General features: G+C 27.9%; 1 protein-coding gene across 4 annotated transcripts in view; it reads right to left on the reverse strand.

The window, feature by feature from the left end:
* Positions 1 to 23,204, reverse strand: part of LOC101241796 (mini-chromosome maintenance complex-binding protein) — a 62,816-nt gene that overhangs the window by 15,837 nt on the left and 23,775 nt on the right. For 3 of the 4 annotated variants that reach the window (XM_065793310.1, XM_065793309.1, XM_065793307.1), the window contains 6 exons: positions 20,830 to 20,929; positions 20,442 to 20,483; positions 10,256 to 10,335; positions 1,878 to 1,960; positions 1,563 to 1,729; positions 1,274 to 1,391 (listed from right to left, as the gene is read on the reverse strand). In XM_065793310.1, the coding sequence (XP_065649382.1) occupies positions 1,274 to 1,391; positions 1,563 to 1,729; positions 1,878 to 1,960; positions 10,256 to 10,335; positions 20,442 to 20,483; positions 20,830 to 20,929 (590 nt within the window). The remainder of the gene's footprint in view (positions 1 to 1,273; positions 1,392 to 1,562; positions 1,730 to 1,877; positions 1,961 to 10,255; positions 10,336 to 20,441; positions 20,484 to 20,829; positions 20,930 to 23,204) is intronic. The other variant, XM_065793308.1, reaches the window with a different exon arrangement.

Genomic DNA, 23,204 nt, shown 5'->3' on the forward strand with positions numbered 1-23,204 from the left:
TGAATTTACCATAGTAGATACGGGAGATAAATCATGTCACACGAAATTTCACTCTTACTCTCACAAAACCATGACTACCAAAAAATGTGTCATTGACCCCAAGTTTTAGATTTGCAACCAATTGGAAGGTGAATTTCATAAACTCACCTCCCTATTGCTCCAGTGTCCACTACAGTGGAGCTACTCATTTTCTAAAAATATTCTCTCTCAATCATTAACTCAGAAACATGAACATTTTTAAACAAGAGTGCTGTGCGGAGAAACAGATTAAGCACAGTAATTTCAGAGGGTGCAGGATAGATTTGAATCTCAACCTCTTGATTGTGAATCAAAAATATTACCACTAGTCTACAACCACATTATATCTATGGTGCCCAATGGGACTCCTTCTACTATAAATTCAGAATATTTTTGACTAAGAAAAATCACAATGAAAATATTATAACAACTAAGTTATTCGAAGTTGGTAAAACAATATAAATGTTGCAAACTAGCTTTTATACATGTTTAACATGTCCATTACCATCAATCTTGTAAATTATCATCAATCAGGATGACTATGAACACTTTTTAAAAATTTTTGCATCATAGAAACAACTGTTACCCTAACTTTTGCATCATAGAAACAACTGTTAGCTACCTATTTTTTAAAAGAATATTATACTACCCAGGTTTCTGTGAAAGTCCTAGGTCTGATCAACACTATGCTGTAAATATCATAATTTTCTTATTTTATATGATCATATTTGTATTTTTAACAGGGTGAGAATAATGATTATCTAATTTGGGATGACATTGAACAACTCATGTTTTTATTTTTTAGATTATGGATAGATTAGTTTTACAAATGGATTTGTGCCTAAGCTTAGATTATTCCTAAAGTTATCTAAAATTCTTTAAGAACCATTATGGTGCCTTTACCACCTGGTTCTTGATTTTTCCTGGAAGACATTTTATTTATATATCTGGGATAACATAAGGTTGTCTGGGATAACATAAGCATTGTTGGTCCTCTATGGTTTCCTATGGTTTCTTTCTGCTTTTTGGAATTCTTTCCAGTCTTCATTTTTTTAAGAGTTGAATAAAGTGGTTGACATATAACTAAAGTTATATGTCAACCACTTTATTCAACTCTTTTTTTGGCTAACTCCCAAATTAATTAGTGGTTGCTTGTAGCTTGTATTTGGAATGATTATTTTTTTAATTAAAAAAAAAAAAATTCATACTAATATATTGTTAAAATTATTAGATATAAATTATTAAAATTTCTCACACTTTGGAAATTAAATGCAAAAGAAGATATTCTGCAATCAACCTATCACCACCAAGTAGTTGTGTAAATAATGCTATGATATCACCTCTTATTGAAATAATTTCTCTGAAAACTGATTCTAAATCAATAGTAAAGCTCATAACCAAAAGTACTAAATATTTCAAAATATTATCTGAAAACAAATGCTATATAAATATTTTATTTTATAGTGTTGATTAAAACAGTTAAACTTATAAATACTATATAAACATTTTTTTAAAATAACAAATTTTTTTATAAAAATAAATACCATATAAACATTTTTTTATTATAATGTCTTGATTGAAACAGTTAAACTTATTAAAAAATAAACAATGTAGCCTAGGAACTTTTGAAGGAGGCACATTATGTGCAAATTCTTCAAGATCACTAGGATCATGTCCATTTGTGAAACTTTCAAAATCATCAGATGAATTTCTAAAATCAAAAATGTCAGGGTAAAAATAACATTAGATAATAAAAAAATAAAACTATAAAACAGACATAAACTTAAGATTTCTAACAGATTGATTAGATATTACTAAGAAAAAAACTAAAAAAAATAATATACGAATAAACAACTTACGTCACAACCTCAGGATTTGCAGAAAGTATACAAATGAATTCTGCAGTATCATTTAATTTTAAACATGTTGTATCAGAATACATCTAAATAAATAAATTTATTTTACATTCAACTCTATATGAAGTTAAGGCAAAAATGTTATATATTTTTTAACTAAATGTATTCAAATACAAACATGACTTTTTATAAAAAATTTTTGTATCAAATTTAAATTTAATGTAAAGAATATAATTGTAGTCGCAAAAAAATAAAATTGTATAAAAGTGATAAAACTTTGATAGAAAGATCATCTATATGGTTTTGATTATGCAGTAGGGTATATCATACTCATGCATGTTAATTTTGATTTAGTATGTCACTTGTCCTATGTGTTTTATAAAGCCTGAGTTGAATGGTATAACTTTTTTGGTAAAAAAACAGCTTTTGCTAATTTTTTGCAAATGTACATAATGAATAATATTGATTATTCCTATGCTTTATTGTAGTAAAATGTTTTTTGTTTTTTAAAACATTATTTTGTGATTAAGTGCTAGTTAATATTCAAATATACCTTATAAATATGATGATAGCTATTGTAGATTTATTTTCATATTAATTGCTATTATTCCTGCCATTTTATTTTTCAGATTTATAATATATTCAAAATAGAAAAATGGCATTATTAAATAGTAAGAAAACCAGAAAATCCATTAAAACTAAGCTGAGCAAATATCTTGCAGGTCCTTGAAAGTTTCTCAAAACTGAATTTCCAACAGTGTGATTTATGCAGCGATGTCTTGATCTGAAATGAGAAAAAATACTAGTATATGAAAAAAATCCATGTAATTTATCAATGCAATTTTCTAATGTTGACATATTTCTTTTCTTTTCTTTCAATTTTCTGCTGCTATCATTTATGGTTTTCTGAAAGATATTATGAAGGCAAGGAAACTTGCTGAAGATAAAAATAATCTCATTTGTAATAGCATAAAAGTTTTTTGTGCCAAAGAGCATGCTATGAAATGTTCGAGAGCAGAGAAAAATCTAGACAGTAAAAGAAATATAATCATTGGAATCTTTGTTGATTGGTAAAAAAGATAAAAATTCAGAAAAAAAATTATTGAAGCAAACCATAAAACTGCGATAGAGGTTATAATCTTCCTCATCATAAACCATTCCCTAAATCTGAAGTATGTAAACCAGCCAAACAATTTTCTATTGGGTTATTCAACTGGTTAATAGAAAAAGGTAAAGATCTTAATCTCCAACTAATTGTTAGTGATACTAGAAATGAAATGGAAAGATGGAGTGCTTCACTTTGTGGAGGAACTTCTCCATCAAAACTAGATCTTTTTGCTGACTTCACATTAATGAGCTTTCATTTCGTAATATTGTGGAAAAAATTGACAGGCCAACTTCTTCAGAAAAAGGATGGTGTGGAGCAGTTGATAAACTGTTTCCTAAAGTTCTTGAAAGAATTACTAAATTTATGCCAATTCTCCACCCGTAGCCTTTATTATTAGTAAAGATTTTGTTAAGCAAATGAGCACTGACGGTTTAGTTGCATGGAAATATTTGAATGCAATATTAAAAGAAAACCTGAATAAAATCCTGAAGTTCTTAAATGTGGTAGATTGTCTCACAGTCGATAGCTTACTTGTGGAATGAGATGCTTGCTTCTATAGTCTGGTCATCTTTTAAATCTATTTTGACTATTTTGGCAGAAGCAAGATGATAGGGTTAAAGAAGCCTCCAAACCTTATCTAAAAGGTGAACCCTGGTGGGCTTATCCTTAGGATATACTTCTCTGTTCTGATAACTCAGAACAAAGGTCATTTGCAGTCAACATAATATTGGCAGTCAGAGCTGGAAGTGAACATGACTTTACTGATGTGAGACCTTTTAAAGTTCCACAAACAATAAACCTTGATGCTTGTGAAATCAAAGAACTTATTGATTGGAAAAAAGAAGTCATTACCGAATCAGTTTTCACAACAAACTTGTTATTAGCCCGACTCAATGCATTGAGAGTTTCTCTCCTGGAGCTTCCTTTATATTCATTACATACCCAAAGTTGTGAGAGAGTAGTCAAATTACATACCCAAAATAAAATCAATGGTTTTATACAAACTCAATTGCGAAATTGATAAATAATGTCTGTGATGAAATCAAAAAAAGACTTTGTTTAAATGACCAATTCTAAAAAAATAACTATATAGTTTAAAACTTATATAATGTATAATGTATAATATAGTAAAATGTTTAAAAATAGCTCTCTTGTTTTCATGCAGCATGATTTTATATTTAGTACCAATTTTTTATTATTAATTTGATATTATTTGGTTATTATTACTGTATATGTTACTTGTTTGTTTTATCTTCAAGTTTGTTAAATTTATTAAGATGTTTTTATTAATTTTTTTATTAATTGTTTTTTCAACTATGGCATTCCCACCATTTGTTTGTTTGTTTTTATAAGAAGAGGAGGGGGTGGGGTGGGGGGGTTAGGCAATTCTAGTTTTTTGCAAAACTTTATAAAACTTTGGAATGCATAATATGTAAAAAAAAAAGACTTTTTTATTTATGTTTACATAAACAGTAATCGTAATATATCTTGATAATTATAATAAAATTATCAAATATCGACAAAGGGGCAGCTGAGAGACCTAACCATTTTTATACATTCATGGCAGAGGAATCCTGGGGTGAATGATAATTTTATCTTACTTGTGGTTGTAATTTTATCTGTATATTACTTGTGGTTACTACTTTTTACTTTATAAAATTTTAATTTGTATTAATAGTTGTCTAAAACATTTTAAAGTTTTTTAAGTCCATTTTTTTAATAGAAGGATTAACATGTAAGAAAAAAGTTGCACTCTCTAAAAAATAGTTTGTTTATAAGAAGGGTGTTTGGCTCCCAAGAGTTCTAGAATTTTGCCAAAAAGCCATCTTTTACTCCGGAAGTATAAGGGGCAAAAACTTTACAAATTAAAACAAAATTTCAGGCGATTAAAAAAAATCTAACATCAGAGATTATAAATGCATTAGAACCCTGCGTAAACATGTAACGTAAACCTGCATTAGAACCCTTTAAAGTTGTAAATTAGATAATTAATCCACACCACAACTATCAGAGATAAGATCAAAGATTTTTATATCATAGTCAAGGCAAAATAATTCAAAGATAACAAGAATTCCTGGGGCAAAAATTTAGAACTTAAATTCTACTCTTAAAGTACCCAAGGTAAATACTACTATATACTAGATTATATACGAAGTATAGAGATTATATGCTAAAGATAAATACTTGAAATACATAACCAAGCAAAAAAGAATTTGAAATAATTAACCTAAAAAACTTGTTTAAACATTTATGAGATCTTACTGTAAAATGACAGGTAGTAGAAAAGTCATCAATATACTAAACAGATTAAAGTATACTGAAAGTTTCAAATTCTTCAACTATACTGTTGAAGAATTTGAAACTGAGTTGACATTCAAAGCTTGCAAAAATAGTTTGTCAAAATTTCTGATTAAAAAACCAAATGAACCATAAAAAGAAAAGTTTCTTATGCTTAAACAGAGCAATATATAGTTGCGTCTTGTCTTTTTTTTTCTTTTTTTTTTTTTTCTTTCTTTCTTGTTTTGATTTTCTGGTATGAAACTCCAGATTGTCTAATAAAAATTATCAGATTTGAAATGACTTAAGCACAATAAATTAATATTTTATGAATTGATTCAAACATATAATACCTACCATATTGTTCTAAAACCAATTTAAAAGTATCAGTATAATATTTGTTGAAGCTGACCATCTTAATTTATCGAACAAAGTTTAAAGATAAAAAAAAAACTGCTAAAAACTATTTCTGCATCATAAATAATTCATATTGGAACCAAAGTAAATAAGATATTATTGACATATTTGTCAGTTTGTCACAGTCATATCCCTGTATGTATTCACTTTGCTCAGTGCTGCCATTAAACCCCATCAATAAAAAAAATTTTAAATTTGTAAAATAGCATGCTAAGTTAAATCCCAGCTGAATTCTCCTGGAAATGTGATAAAGCAGACATTGCAATTTTATTTTAATCATGGTATCTGCATAGATCATGGAACTTTCAGCATGATAGTAGTCCTTATCTCTTTTATTGTAGCTGCATAAGCAACCTTATAAGTTTAATAGTTTCAACCTTGACAGTTTTCAACCTTATCAGCCTCAGTACCATCTGATGACTTTGATCTGCTTATGATGCTCAAATAAGGCTTGAAATGTGTTTTTAGTTTTGGTTTGTTCTTTAGATGTTGATAGAAATTTGCTAAATAGTTATTATGGGAGATCAAATCTTACTTTCAACTAATTAAACATTTCTATAATGTGATTCTGTTCGAAAACTTTATGCATAAAAAACTAACTGATTATTTAACTTTATCAAAGGTATATTTTGCCAAAACTTCTTTAATTACTTGCTAGGTGTTGGTATCATTGCTAATCGCAATTTACAACGGCAACTGACAATTTTTGCTGATTCCATTTTACATTGTAGATGTTTAATTTTCAATTTTTATTCCTTAATAAATTAATAACTTTTATTAATAAACAAACTTTTGAAATATTAGAAAGACTTCATGTTATTTATATGATTAGTAGTGATGCACCGAATCTGACAGAACCTTCGGCGCATCCTTAATGGTTATATGATTAGTAGTGATGCACTGAATCTGACAGAACTTTCGGCGCATCCTTAATGGTTATATGATTAGTAGTGATGCACTGAATCTGACAGAACCTTCGGCGCATCCTTAATGATTATATGATTAGTAGTGATGCACTGAATCTGACAGAACCTTAGACGCATCCTTAATGGTTATATGATTAGTAGTGATGCACTGAATCTGATAGAACCTTCGGCGCATCCTTAATGGTTAGTATTTTTAAATTATTCTGTTGTAGAAAGCCCATGTTTGCACGGCCAAATAATCATTAACTTGAAAAAAAAACCAATACATGAAGCAACACTTTAAACTTGTTAATGTCACTTAGTATGTTTTTTTAGTTGTCACTTTGTTTTAGTGTCAATAGTTTTAAAAAAAAATTCCAAGTATTGTTAAGTTCCAACTGTAATATCAATTTATGTTATTACAAAATTATGTTGGAATATATACCTTGAACTACCTAAATTGCTTATTAATTATGTCGTTGTACCAGTGAATGACCATAACATCTCAAAATTACAGAATATGAGAAATTGAATGTTAAAGTTTTAGGCTGACTTCATTGCGGAAATATTAATACACTATTAGAAAATAGAGACACTGCAATACTTGTAAGAAATAATTATTTTTTAAAAAACACAAATGATTGTGTTATACACAGATATTACACAAATATATGCAAAACTCTCAAAAATTAATAATACACAAAATTCTTAAAAAAACATTAGATTTTGGGATTACAGTATTGATTTGAGTTTTGGATTTATGTGTCATGGTAGTAAATTGGACATGCTACTGTTTTTTGTGATATTTTAGTACTGCACTAAACAATTTACTATCTACATTCCATTATCACTGTAACCATGTCATTTTAGAGCTAATCTATGTTTAATCATAGTGATATTAAATATTTAACAAAAAATATCATTTTTCTCTTCTTAAAAAATGCCTATAAAAGCAGGCTTATTCAGGATTATCAACTACAACTATCAGCAAATTTTCTTAAATTTTAAGATTTCGCTTCTAAGCAAATTGCCTAAAACTAATTATCTTTGTTCTAATTCCAAATTAATTTCCATCTATTTTTTAGGTTTTTATTATAATAACATTATCTTATCTCGTGCCATACATTAAATTCAATCAAATTAATAAGATATACAAAAGCTTTGAAAACTAAATTTACTTGTAAATCAATAAAATGTTACACTTATTTTTAGTTTGGTTTTTGAAAAGAAAAATTAATGAATCTATGACCCTAACCCTTGACATTATTAATTTTCTATTGATGATGAAAGATATTAATATAAAAAGTTTTTGTTTAATTAGTTTAGATGTTTTAATATTGCTCTGAATCTCCTTATCTTGCTGAATCTTGAAAAATATATAACTCAAAATACATGAATTTTGAGATGTTATGACCTTGCACTGGTCTAGCGAGATGCGCATTTAACCTCAGGCCAAAAAGTGTTAAATCAGTTAACCTAATCCTAATAAATTTATTTCTTTATCTAAAGAAATTTTTTACCTCCCACAAAGTTTGACTCTGGTTTTGACTTGATACATAATAAATTTGCATCCAATTTTTTACATGGGCAGTTTTAGATTTTCAGGTCAATAGATGACAAAACTAAGTGAAAACCAGAAGAACATTCAAAACAACTACATTAGAAATTAAACTGCACCAAAAAAAAACTAAATTATTCATTTCTGTAATGACCCCTGTAACAGACAAAATAAGGTCAAAAAATCCAACATCATATACATCATTTTTTTTTTTATTACAAGAAAAAAAGAACTGACATTTATCATGACACATATCTTGCAAATGCTTAAACATCTGTTAAAAATTACTTAAATTATTATTATTATTATTTTAAAATAATTTTATTTTCTAAAAAATAAAAGTATTTAAAAGTATTTTAAAATTTATTAAACACTTTTAATCTTTAGACTAAAGTTTAACGGACCTTGATTAACGGAAGTGAACTATTCAAGTTAAACAATATTTTTTATTAAATAACAGATACTAATAAAAATATAAATGCTTTTTTTTTTTAATTGACATTTATTATTCATTTAGACAAGTTTTTTTTGACTGCTAGTACATCAATATTCAGTAACTACTAAAATAAAATTAAACTGCTCAATAATTTTGATAAGTGATAAAACTAATTATCATTCAATATTAATGTTTAATGTTTTCACTGCTCAATCAAACAATTTTTTAAAGCTTTAAGAAAAATCCTAATTCAATTTGATTTTAAAGTTTAAATCATGTTAATTATTTTATTAAAGCTGACTATTAAGATTTTTACTGATATTTTACTATTTAAAAAATTACAATTTTTTAATAACAAAGATGTATTTATGAAATTCATTTATGGAGAAGTAGCATGTTGAAATTTTTTTTAAATAACATAATATTAGATACGAAAGCCAAGTTTAGCTAATTATATAACACAATGCCTTAGGCTAAATGTTATGCAATAAAAACTAATAAACTAATAAAGACTTATCTAAAAGCTATCCCCTTTTTTTTATCAATGGCAGCTTTTTTTGCTTGGATTATGTTGAAACAAAGATTATTTTCTTTAAATATTTAAAAGACTAAAATAACTACATTTCTTATTTTTCCTTGTTTACTGACTACTTGTGTTATATAAAAAAATCTATTTAAATATAATTTTTATGTTGAAAAACATTTCTTTTGCTGAACAATTTCTTATACTTAGATCTTTTCGCAAAGTTAAGGCTGATTGATGTTTTAAATACATGCTGATTTTATCAAGGGGGTTTGACCTCAATTTTACACTGGAAATTCATATTTGATTTAGGTTTATTGGATTCCACTATGATATAAGTATCTTTTGTAAAAGCTTAATTTCTGATTAAATTAATAGCCTAATGTACAACTTTGATGGGAGTCCAAAATTTCCCCTAATATCTAATGTCAGATTAGAAATTTTTTTAACCATTTGAAATTCTGTATTAATTAATTAAGTTTTTGCCCTGATACTTGTGGAGTAAATCAATAGCTCATCCGGCAAAATTCCTGGGGACCAACCCTACTATGGACCAGCTGACATATCATTTTTAAGACATTATTGTTTTAAGGTGTCAAACCTTCTGATAAAAAAAGCTGCAAGTGGTTTTCGGATTATTCAGACATAATAAAATTAATTTAACTTGATTGAAAACACCAACTTGATTAAAACTCCAAACCCTTATACTTTTATATACTCTTTTGTATTTATAAAACCTACCCAACAGCCATTTGTTATATAAGATTGTCTTTTCTCTATGTATCTTCTTTTACACATATAAGATTCTCAATTGCCTTAAGAAAATCAATTTAATAACCATTGTATGATGAATATAAAAAAATATGATAATAGCTTATCTAATTTTGTTATTCTTTTTTGAATATTTTCTAATATATTTACATCTTTTTATGATGAAGATACCATAACCACATTGTAAATTCAATATAACTAAATTATTAGTTAATTCAGCATCTTTATAATTAAATAAATTGCTACACTAAATTTATATTTGCAAAAGATAATATAATGATATGGGATTCCAAATCATTTAAAATCATTATTCCAATGTAAGACTAATATTAAAATCATTTAAAACTCAAACTGCCCATTGCTATAAACACTTAACACAACTATACCTTTATAAAAACAGTTTGATCATCTCCTTGCAGTTGTGGAATGTTTTTAGAGATATCTACTTGATCATGTATAAGTTCTGCTATTGTAAGAACAATAATTTAAATTAAAACAAGGAAATGAATAACCTTTTTTTTTTTAATCAACTGCTTTTCAAAAACTAAAGATAGTAATAACAATAATCAACTTAAATAAAGCATATAATAACATAAATGAATAAAGTATAAATTGATAAGTCTTTATATATATATATATTTATATATATATATATATATATATATATATATATATATATATATATATATATATATATATATATATATATATATCTCATTTCAAGACTGCACTCTTTTTGATGTTTTTTCTGATCATATTGACCAAGCCATCTCTCTTTATCCATCAGCTAATATAGTTGTTGTTGGTGACTTTAATGCTCACCACTCTGAATGGCTTGGCTCTAGTGTCAATGACTCTGCAGGCATTAAAGCCCACAACTTTTGCCTTTCTCAATCCCTAACTCAAATAGTCAACTTTCCAACTCGCTTTCCTGACAACTCTAATCATTTACCTCCTCTACTCGACTTATGTCTTGTTTCTGATCCTAGTCAGTGCTCAGTTTCTCCACATTCACCCTTAGGTGCTTCTGATCACAGTTTGATCTCTTTAAAACTAATATCTCATTCTTCTTCATCACCTGAATACCCCTATTATCGAACCTCTTACAACTACAGTAAAGCTGACTGGGATTCTTTCCGTGATTTTCTTCGTGATGGCCCTTGGGTAGAAATCTTTCAACTTCCTGTCGACAAATGTGCTTCTTACATAACTTCGTGGATTCAGGCTGGCATGGAATCTTTTATTCCCTCTCGACGATTCCAGGTCAAGCCTCACTCTCCTCCGTGGTTTTCCTTACACTGTGCTGCTGCGATTGCCAATCGAAACCGTTACTTCCATATTTATCAGCGAAACAATTCCAGAAAACAGACATCTGTTTATTACTGCTGTAATAAACAGATGTAAAAAGGTTTTGTCTAACGCCAAAACCCGTTATTCTCAGGTCATGAAATCTCGTATCTTATCTCAAAAATTAGGCTCTCAAGACTTATGGAGAATCTTTAATAATATCAATAATAAGGGCAAATCTATAATTCCACCTCTCTTGTATGGTTCAGACTTTGTCACCTCACCTAAAGACAAAGCCGAACTGTTTGCTAAAAACTTTTCATCAATATCATCTCTTGATTCCACTAATTGCGTTCTACCTGATATTGCCAACAAACAGGTTGATCCATTGCTTGACATTCATATCACTCCAGCATCTGTATCTAAACGGATTTCCTGCCTAGACTCTTCTACAGCTTGTGGCCCAGACAACATACCTGTTATTGTCTTGCAGAAGTGTTCTCCGGAGCTGTCGTCTATACTTTCAAAACTATTCAACAAGTGCTTATCAGAGTCTTGTTTTCCAGCCTGCTGGAAAGCTGCATCTGTTATCCCTATCTTTAAAAATTCTGGGGAGCGATCTGATTCGTCTAACTACCGTCCCATAAGTCTTCTTCCTATCATAAGCAAGGTTTTTGAATCTTTAATTAACAAACACTTAATTTCTCATCTTGAATCTAATAACTTACTTTCTGACCATCAATATGGATTTCGATCTTCTCGTTCTACAGCTGATTTGCTAACAGTAATAACTGACAGGTTTTATCGTGCATTAGATGAAGGTGGAGAGGTTAAGGCCATCGCTCTTGACATTTCAAAAGCGTTTGATAAAGTTTGGCATGCTGGTCTTCTCCATAAGCTTTCTTCTTATGGTGTATCCGGCAACATCTTTAAGATCATTGAATCCTTCCTTTCCAATCGTAGCATAAAAGTTGTCCTCGATGGACAACACTCTTCTTCTTATTCTGTAACTTCAGTGGTTCCTCAAGGTTCTATTCTTGGCCCCTCTTTTTAATTTACATTAACGATCTTCCAGATATTCTCACATCTAAGGTGGCATTGTTTGCTGATGATACTACCATTTATTCTTGTACAGCATGGGGCTCACAGTAGCTGATGAACTTTAATTCAGATAAAACTCAATTTTTTTCAGCCAATCGTTATCGCAATAATTTAGATCTTCCTATATTTATGAACGGTGATGTACTCGATGAGTCACCTACTCTTCATCTTCTAGGATTAACTCTTACTTTCAATCTTTCTTGGAAACCATATATCAAATCAGTTGCAAAATTAGCATCTGCTAAGGTTGCATCTCTTTATCGAGCTCACCACTTTCTTACTCTGGATTCTATTCTCTATCTCTATAAATCTCAAATCCGGCCTTGTATGGAATACTGTTGCCATATCTGGGGCGGATCTTCTAATGATGCCCTTTCTCTTTTAGACAAGGTGCAAAAACGCATTGTAAACATAGTTGGACCTGCTCTTGCAGCCAACCTTCAACCATTATCACATTGTCGTAATGTTACTTCTCTTTCTCTTTTCTACAAATACTATAATGGGCACTGCTCTAAAGAGCTAGCGTCTCTTGTGCCATCTACTAAAATTCATTCTCGTGTTACTCCTCATTCAATTAAGTGTCATCCTTTTTCTGTGACTGTTCCTAAGTTCTCCAAAAATGCTTATTCGTCTAGTTTTTTTCCTCGAACATCAGTTCTTTGGAATTTCCTTCCTTTATCTTGCTTTCCTGATTCATATAATTTGCAATCTTTTAAATCGTCCGTCAATCGTTATCTTGCTCTACAATCTTCATCTTTTCTCTTACAGTAACTTCCAACTTTAATTAGTGGCTGCTTGCAGCCTTGTTGGAAGCGAAGATGTTTAAAAAAATATATATATATATATGTATATATATATATATATATATATATATATATATATATATATATATATATATGGATATATATATATATATATATGGATATATGTATATATATATATATGTATATATATATATATATATATATATATATATATATATATATATATATATATATATATATATATATATGTATATATATATATATATATATATATATATATATATATATATATATATATATATATATATATATATATATATATATACACATAATACTTATTTAAAATTTTATGCTAGGCACCAATAAACACTTAATGTGTGTGTATTCCTAAAGTTTGACATTTAAGTTTGCCATTTGTGGTAAAAAAAACAGCTCCTAAGGACTCTTTTTCTTCAAAAATGACAAAATCAAGTATACTTTATGTAAAAACTATTAAATTTAATTGAGGAACCTAAACTTTATCTTTTTCGAAAAACTAGAAAAAATTTTAATAAAATAAAAACATTCTGAATGTTTTTATTTTTTCATTGTTTACATACATCAACTGCACTATGTTTAAAGGGGCGCCGCACAACTTGTTTTTTTTCCCATTCAATAGATAGTAAACATTTTACTCACAATGTGAAATCTGCTTAGTATTTGTGTTTGAGGTAAAGACTTAAGCATTTGGAATTAAAATGCACATGAAAAAAAAAGTTTTAATTTTTAAATTCTATTATTTTAAATATAGATGGAACTGGGCATATTCTGTAAGCCCATGAACAGTCATGTCATCTAGTGTACTACCTCGTTCTCAATTGCTCGGAAGATGATGTACTGTGGTAATTATAATGGTAGCTGATCAAGTTTCACCTTGAAGAAGTCAATGCTGATAACACTGACAACTGCAAACTGAAAATCTCACACTGTGCGAATAACCTTCATTATTGGCTTTCTCCTCTATGAAAGTGAAACTAATCGCTGACAAATCAAAAAACAATTCTTGTGTGTTGAAGCTTTCAAGAAGAAGAAAGGAGTTGATTTAGCCAAGCTTACCACTGATGTGATTGCAAGGCTAGGTGTGGATATTCGAACATATTGAATCCATTATCGTATCCCTGACCACAACAGGGATAGGATAATGGATTCAATATGTAAGGTGCTTACAAAAAAGCTCAAGCCTTAATAAGGCAAAATTATTCAGAAGTTCTGTACGTTCTATGTAGCGCTCATAATCTAATTTGGTAGGTGTGCACGCAGTTGAATCAGCCATTGAGATCAAAGTATTTTTTGGAAAAGTCGAATCTTTGTCTTTATTTTTTGTCAAATTTATGTACTTATATTTTAGTGCAAGTCCTGTCCGGTGGAAGATCCTCACTGAAGCGACAGGAATTTTACTGCATATACTTTCTTTGACCAGATAGAGCTCTCATACCGACACAATCAAACCACACGCCAAGAGGCCAAGAGAAATGTTGGCAGCTCCTAAACATCCCATGGAAAACTTGGATCTAATCAATCTAAAATGGTTTTTATCTTTTAAATTTGTATTGCTAATTACAATTTAGTACAAAAACCTTACTAATGTTAACCACATTAGTCGTATTATAAATATGAAACCATAACCATCGATAACAAGCTACATTTGATTGAACAGCTGCTGGATGATCTTACAAAATAGGGGCTCTTAATTGCAAATTTTCTAAAAAGCAGTAGTTGGACAATTAGGATTTGAAACTGAACTCGCTACTAAAAGAAAGCATAAACTGAAGCGCTTTTACGATAAAGCACCAAACACAGCACATTTCCATGACAAACAAAAGAATTTGAAGTGAACGCTTTTAATTTTGGTTTAGATAGTCTGATCCAGCAGATGGATTCAAGATTTGAGGCGAGCAGAGTGGTTGGCAATATATTTTCATTCATCTGGTTGGATAATGATAATCTACCTTTTTAAAATAAAGCTTGCCAACTTGTACGGTTTTATCCGTACAAGTTGGCAAGCTTTATTTTAAGTCGGAGAGATGTAAAGAAAAAGGGTTTTATTGAAGATCGCTGTTTTAACAATACCTGCAAAACATTTTTCAAGCAAGGAAGTCAGCTACAGCTACTCAAGCTAATTTTTTAAGAAGAAGCTTGAAGGCTTTTATCCATACATTTACGCCATGCTCCGGATTTTCAACACTATTCCTTTAGTAAACTGAAGATTCTAAAGAACTTTCTCTGTTCGGGCCAGGATCGTGTTGTTGATCTTTTAATCATTTTGATGAAGAAGATTTGGCTAAAAAAAGTGAACTACGACAATGTCATCGAGATTTGGGGGGCCAGAAAAGCTTAAAAAATTCATTTTTAGGCGCATTATTTACCTTTCTCTAAGATTTTGTTAATTGACTTTTGTTTATTGGTTTCAAAACTAATACTTTGATTTATCTTTCAGTTTTGATTAATGAACCGTTTCTCAATCTAGAGAACTAATAGTAATGCAGAAATAAAATGTACTGTATCAGAAACAGATCATTTTTTTAACGATTGCTAAACAAATAAATCCCTTTGAACATTATTAGCGACTTGTAAAACACTTTCTTGACATTATTGTTCGGAACACAAATAATTTCATTTGGTATTATATCTCCACAAAAGAATTTACATGAACACACAGGTAAAACTCATACCGCTAAAGGTAAAAATTAGATAATATGAAATAAAACAACAAATAGTTATTTAATAAAAAAATATTTATTAGTTCTTTTTTAATATTATTTTATTACTAGCTGCCTGAATCCGTAAAATATGGGATTTTGTAAGTCTTGGTAATTCTACACCGATCATTTTTATACTTATTTGTTACTTCAATATTTTTTAGTAAGTGGTAGAAAAACTATACATATTATCTACCTTTTAAAGTTATAAATAAAAAAAAATTAAAAATTTTAAACGCTTTAGTAGTCATTGTGCCAACTGCTATTTATCAGCGGTTAGAATATCATTACCCAAGGCGGGTATTCTAAATAATATTTAGAATACCCGCTTGAAAATGTTGATTTTTTACAACCAGTAAAAAGTTTTAAAAACATTTGGAACTATAGTTAAAAATATGTGGAATAATGAACTTACCATGAATCGTATACAAGTATGGGTCATGGTATATTACATGGTAAGTGTGTTCTGCACCAACACTTTCTATACTTATTCTTTATATTTGTTTTATTTCAATAATTTTTAATAAGTGGTAGAAAATAAAAATCTCCCAATCTTTGTTTTCACTCAACAAATTATGTTCAATACTTGAACATTATTATATAATTTCTTATTGTAAAACTTCTATTAAAAAAAAAAAGGGTACAGACATAAATATTTTTTCTTTATCAAGTTTCTATTAGGTTTTTATTAAATTTTTTTCAAGATAACCAGCAGCTTAATAGGATCTTCGCCCTGTTAATTAATTTTGAAGAATTTGAGAAAAAAAAGTTTGTATGTAAAATTTTTTTTCGTATAAGAAAAAAAGTTGGTATAAAAAAAGGTCTCTATCATGACGTAAAAAAAATATTTAACGCTGTTTTGATGTTTATTGAAATTTTAAGCTCTTTTAAAAACTCTTCTATTTGTTTGTTATAGTATATTATATCTCTATATATGTTATGTATATAACATCAATAGAACTTTAAAAATGTTTTATTTTGCATTTTAAAAAATTAAAAAAAGTTTTAAAAAAAAAGAAAGAAAGTAATGTGCAAGCGAGAGGATTTAAACACACATGTTATACTTCGGAAGTGCAGCGAGGTAACCACTTCGTCCACTAAGACACTAATCTGACAATTTTTAACACTATTTAATAAACAAAAGACGGAACAACTTTATAAAACAACAAATAAATGCTGTAATTCAAAATTAAGGAGATTTTATAAAAGTAAACATTTCTATAGAACTTCAAAAATAGTTTTAGAATACAAAATAAGTTTTATTTTGTATTCTAAAAAAAAAAAAAATAATTTTTTTTCTTTGGAAAAAAAAAAAAAAAAGTAGAAGCGCAAGGATTTAAACCACAACATTTTAGTAAGAGTATTGCGAGCTAACCACTTCAGTCACAATGGCGTATTGTTTGATGAAAGTTTTAATACTATTTAATAAGCAAAAGACTTTATAAAACTGCAAATAAATGCTATAAATTAAAAATTAAGGAAAAGCTGCGTAATGCAATTTTAAAGTAAAAGTAAAACTGTAAAACTTGATATATGTTCTAATATTATGTTATTTGAAGTTTACATTAGTTAGATAATTGCATACACTTTCGTTCACATTTTCTCATACAAAAAGTGCTGCAACTCTTGCCATTAACTCGGGTGTAATGGTTGTTATGAGTTCTGTGCAAACATGCACGAATGAGTAAAGGCAGCAGCATTAAATTCAGTTAAGAAAACTGTTAGGCTAATCAAATTATTTTTTTAACAAAACATTATTCAATTCAGCTTCCTGGAAAAGTCCTAGGCCTGATCAACACTATGCAGTAAATACCCTAATTTTCTGATTTTGTATGAACATATTCATTTTTTTAAACGGGTGAAGAATGAACAGTCAATTTGAGGTGACTATGAACACTACATAACATATTTATTTCTTAGATTATAGATAGATTCGTTTGTGCAAATGGGTTTGTGCCTAAGCCTTTTGTTCTTAAGAATATCTAAAACTTTCGGATTCATTAAGAACAATTACAGTGTCTTCACCGCTAGAGTCTTCATTTTTTTTCTGGAAGTTGTTTTATCACTTTTGCTTTGTTCCTCCAGTCAAGTTTTTTTCAGTTAGTCTGGTTTGTTCACTATGTTTTTCACTTCCTGGCTGTGAATAGAGTGTATCAATTTTTATATATAATGTTCTGTTTGTGGTCTTGTGCTGAGTACCTATACAGTTTTGCAGTTTTTTGTAATTACAATATAAACTTTATAAAACAAAGATCAAATACCAATATCAAATGATTGATTTAAAATGCATGTTCAGACATTTAGGCATTTGAGAGAAAAGAAAAATATTAATAACTAGTAATTACTTTGAAATTTAATTAATGAAATGATTTTTAGTTCTTTTTTAACATCAACTAATTTGCCATAATATTTTAATATGCATTACAATGATAATTTCCCAATGTTTTTATGTCTCTGCCTGTTTGTCTGTGAACATCAAATCTTGCAATCTATTTTTGAGTCACTCCCTGATGATAGATTTTCTTCAAATTTTGCATACATACTCTTGCTTAATGACAATACAATATTCAATAATTATTTGTGCAATAAGTCAATTAATTTAGTTAATTTTAATTATGTTTATATTTTATATGTAAAGAAGAATTTTTAAAATAAGTATATCATTTTTTTCCTACTTATACGGGCGTTTAGTTTATTTGGATAAGGCGTTGACTTCATAAACGTAATGCCTATGGTTCAAGACCCACCTCTTCCTAAATTTTTTTTGTTTTTTTACACACACATACAACTGAATGTTAATAAAATAAAATAGTGATTTCAGAAAAAATTGATTGCAAAATTTATGTTTTAATAAAATACAAAACTTTTTTTTGTTGGTTTAAAAATTAATCAAATATTAACTTAGCTACAAAAAATGATTGATCAGATTTTGGATTTTTCTCTTAGAAGTTCAAACTAAAAATTATATTCATCATAAATCGATTGTAAATACAATTTTGTATATAAATACAGTGTATACAAGTGTATTTACAGTATAAAATTGCGATTTGTTAAGATTCGAATTTTTATAACCTAAATCAGACTTACAGTTGTAAAATACGGATTTTTTTTAAAATAAACGCAAATATATTTGCATTTTTATTAAATATATTTGGGTTTTATTGGGTTTTTTGCCAATCCTGGTATCAATATGTTTTATCATTATCAACTATGTACATACATTCTTTAATTTCTACACCTAAGCTTCTCTTAGGTGCATTTTTCTTATGAAATGCTTTATTTCCAGAATTTTTTTAGTTTTTATTGGACATCAAGCACATGAAATTTCATCTCTCTGTGACTCAGACTGTGGTCGGCATTTTTTGCTAATATTTTATAAATATATAGTATGTATAATATTGTAAAACCTTGTATCAATTTTAGGTATGTGATATTTAATACATCTGCTAATGCTAAACAAGCTAAGTTAAAAGAATACCACAGCAAGTAATGTAGTGCATTGGCAACGTAAAATGTTATACAAAAAGAGTGAAAAAGTATTAACTTGATTTGTCATCTGATGAATTAAATAGTAAATAGCTCATTTAACATTTTGTTGTTGTTGTTTTTTGAACTTTTTTTATCAAGAAATACTCTAAAAAAGCTATGCAATTAAGACAAAAAGTTATTCCATAGTAAACTACCACAGTTTGATTTTTTTTCAAAACTAATTCACTTGCAACAAGACTGCAAGCAACCACTAATTTAATTGGGAGTTACCAGAAAACAAAGAATATTGTTAAAAAGCAAGAAAATGATTAAAAGAAGACTTGAAAACTGTAAACTGTATGAGCCAGGAAAAAATGAAGAAAAATGAAGACAGGAGAGATTTTTAAAACATTGATTTGTAATCAAAGAAACTAGATAAATAAAAGTTTTTAGAACATAAAGTAACAGTAAAAGGATGCAACTTTGCTGAATGATGAGTCAAGTGAGAATGAGTTTTGAATAGAATTGAGATAATAGCTCATTTGCAGCAACCATGATAGCATTTGTAGAAAAATGAAAGAGATGTAACCTTACAATGAAGGGACAATGACTCAAGCTTTGCAGGTCCAACAACATTTACAATATATTTTTATCTGATTCACGACCAGCTGTCTGTTTTAAACAATCAAAAAGCGATAGCCTTTTTTAAAGAGTGGAGTATATAGTTGCATTGTTAGCAAGTAAAGCCACTTAAGATTTAAGATTGTCAGGAAGATCATTATTATAGATGAGAAACAAAATGGGACCAAGGATAATTATTTAAATAAGTTCTTCTGATTTTAACAAGAAAAAAAAAAATTACTAGAGCTTAGTAAATAAAACAACAATAATAATAGCATAAAGTAAAAAAGTAAAAAAATACAACTTTTATTAAATCTTATTCTTTAATACTGATATTTAAAATGAGCTTCTCAATAATTATTTGATTGTATAACAAAATAAGCAATATTTGCATCAACACAAAATGTGCAATTCGTAAAGTGTTATGCTTAAAAAGACAAGGTGAAAGTTTATTGAAAATTAAATCATCTGGAAAATGACTTGATGCCCTACTTTTAAACTTTTTTGTTTCAGCCAATCAGTGTTTATTGGCAGCCTATGAACAATTATTTCTAGCCCAGAAATGATAAGATTAAAATAAAAAATTGAAATACCTTTGTCATTTTGAATGTCTTTTTTGGATTTCTTGCATGTGTCTGTGTTAAAAAATGACATAAAAATTATGTAAGTGTAATCATACAATGGCATATTATAAGGTGATAAAATTTTATGATTTCAATATTGAGGATAAATATTGATAAATATTTTAATTGAGAATTCATTGTATTTATCATGTAAATTTATTTGCTGATTAAACACTAATACTATCTAATGATTAAATTAATTATTTAAATTGACAATGAAGATAATGATGATGACAATGACGATAATGATGGTGATGATGACGATGATGCTGTAACTAGTTCTTGATATAAATCAAAAGAAAATCAAATAAGAAATAAATCTTAAACAATTTAAAATATGTAAAAAAAAGGAGCATACCACTAATTATTTTATCTTCTTCCATATTATTGTCATCAGCAGGTCGTTTTTTGCTGACTGAACTGGTACAATGATGAAATAGTAATGCTTGCGAATTTTTCTATGAAACAAAGTAACTACAACTGCATTTCTAAATAACACGCTGAATTTCAAATTATAAAATAAAATTTTAAAAATGCTTTTTTAAATAAGTAGTCTAGTTGAGGTGTGGCACCATAAAGTAGCACGTAGGACAAAGAACCGTTACTTGACTTTATCTAGAGTATACAACAAAGAGTGCACAAGTTTGATAAATAACTAAAAGGTCAAAAATTGACCTTTCAATTATTTACCAAACTTGTGCACTCTTTTTGTTGTATACTCTATAATATATATATATATATATATATATATATATATATATATATATATATATATATATATATATACATATAATATGTATATGTGTGTACACATATATATATATATATATATATACACACATATACATATATATGTGTATGTGTGTGTATATATATATATACACACACAGCACACACAGTCGATCACAACCTGCTAATTGCTCGTATAAAAGATGAATTTTGTGTCACAGATATTGCACTAAAATGGATTACATCATAATTGCACTCTCGAAAATCCTTTGTTTCTGTAGACTTAACAAAATCTAGATTGTTAATGAGTTACAGGAGTAAAGTAGCGTATTAAGTTACAAGGTAAAAATACAAGGTAGTGTATTATGCCCATTTTTATTTATGATGTTTGTTTCACTCGTATATTATATTATAGCTTTACATTTAAAATCAGAAAAACTGTTAAATCTCTTCATTAGACAGACAATTGCCAACTTACTCGCCGTCTAGCAAAAACTTTCCTAGAATCAAAATCTTTCTCCATAAATGCACTTGGAATATGGTATGGCTTGTATATAAACACACATAACTCAACCACTTTATAAACATTCAAAAAAAGACTAAAATACAAACTTTTTGTAGATGCTTTCAAAAACTTATAGCAAACTTCTCAGTGCTTCTGAATTACTTCATCACTATTGTGATTGTTGTAAATGATGGCACTTTAACCTTTATTTATTATTATTATTATTTAAATATATATATTTATTTATTCAAATATATATATATATATATATATATATATATATATATATATATATATATATATATATATATATATATATATATATATATATATATATATATATATATATATATTTAACCCTCGGAATTAGGAAAAATGAGGTCGGCAATAATTTTGCCTTTTAATCTTTTAGAGGTCGGCATCAGGTCAGCAAAAAAAAATTTAATACAAAGGTCTTTCTATAAAACATAGAAACGAGGGATAGTATTGTATGGATAGTTCATTCCTTCCATGACATGGTTTTTTACTTTTAACAAAAAAGATAACTTAAATTTTTCTTAAATGTTTCTTTTTTAAATCTCATACGTATTGATTCTCTTGCTCCTTTATAGATTCAAAAATTTTTCCAAAGTCCTTTAAAGCAGCATTCTTTTCTTTGATGGATTTGGGTTTATATTTTTCTTTGAAGCAACAGTAGCAATTGTAAAATAAAAATGCAACAACTTTTGTTTTAATGAAAATAAAATGTTCTATGAATTGGAATGTAATATTATTTAAAAACTTAACTTGTTTTATGTAGTTACTTATAATGAGTATATTACTTATTTTATGTAGTTCTTTAAATGATGATTTTTTTTTCTCTTAAAGACAGACTTGTTTCTGTCCACAACAACGGTGATAAACATTTTCATTAGGTATATGTTTATAATTTATATTTAGTATTATATACTCTTCAAAGTTTTGGAATATTACTTCATATAATATAATAAATTTTATTTATAAGCAATTTTTTTTTTTTTAAATTTGACATCATTGAAGCAATTTTTTAAAACCAGTTGCAATATCTGGAGTATTTTTATTGAGATATTACCACTAAGAGGATTACCACCCAGGGTTTACAAGCTCCAAGGTCTACAAGCTCCTCTAATCTTACTCACAACTGGGGTTTTATATAAAAGTTTTGCTTTTTATAAATAAGTTGTCTTATCAACAGCTAAAAAACCTTATCTGCCCTAATAATAATAGGAACAGTTTAATATCATGATCAGGACAAATAAAGATATATATGCCAGGCCATTGTTCATTTTTGTTAAATTACTAATAGATACTGGTGAATTTTTTTAACTAAAGAAGATTTTAATTGAATCAAAATTAAAAAAAAAATTAATTAATAATAAGTAAATAAAATTTAAGTTTAGGTAAAAGAATAATCTATTTAAAAACACAAACATAAAAAAGAAATTAAATGTAAAAAAACATATAATTTCTTTTTTAAAAGG

This window comes from Hydra vulgaris, chromosome 03 (genome assembly GCF_038396675.1).
Source record: "Hydra vulgaris chromosome 03, alternate assembly HydraT2T_AEP".
In the NCBI taxonomy this organism is placed as follows: domain Eukaryota; kingdom Metazoa; phylum Cnidaria; class Hydrozoa; order Anthoathecata; family Hydridae; genus Hydra; species Hydra vulgaris.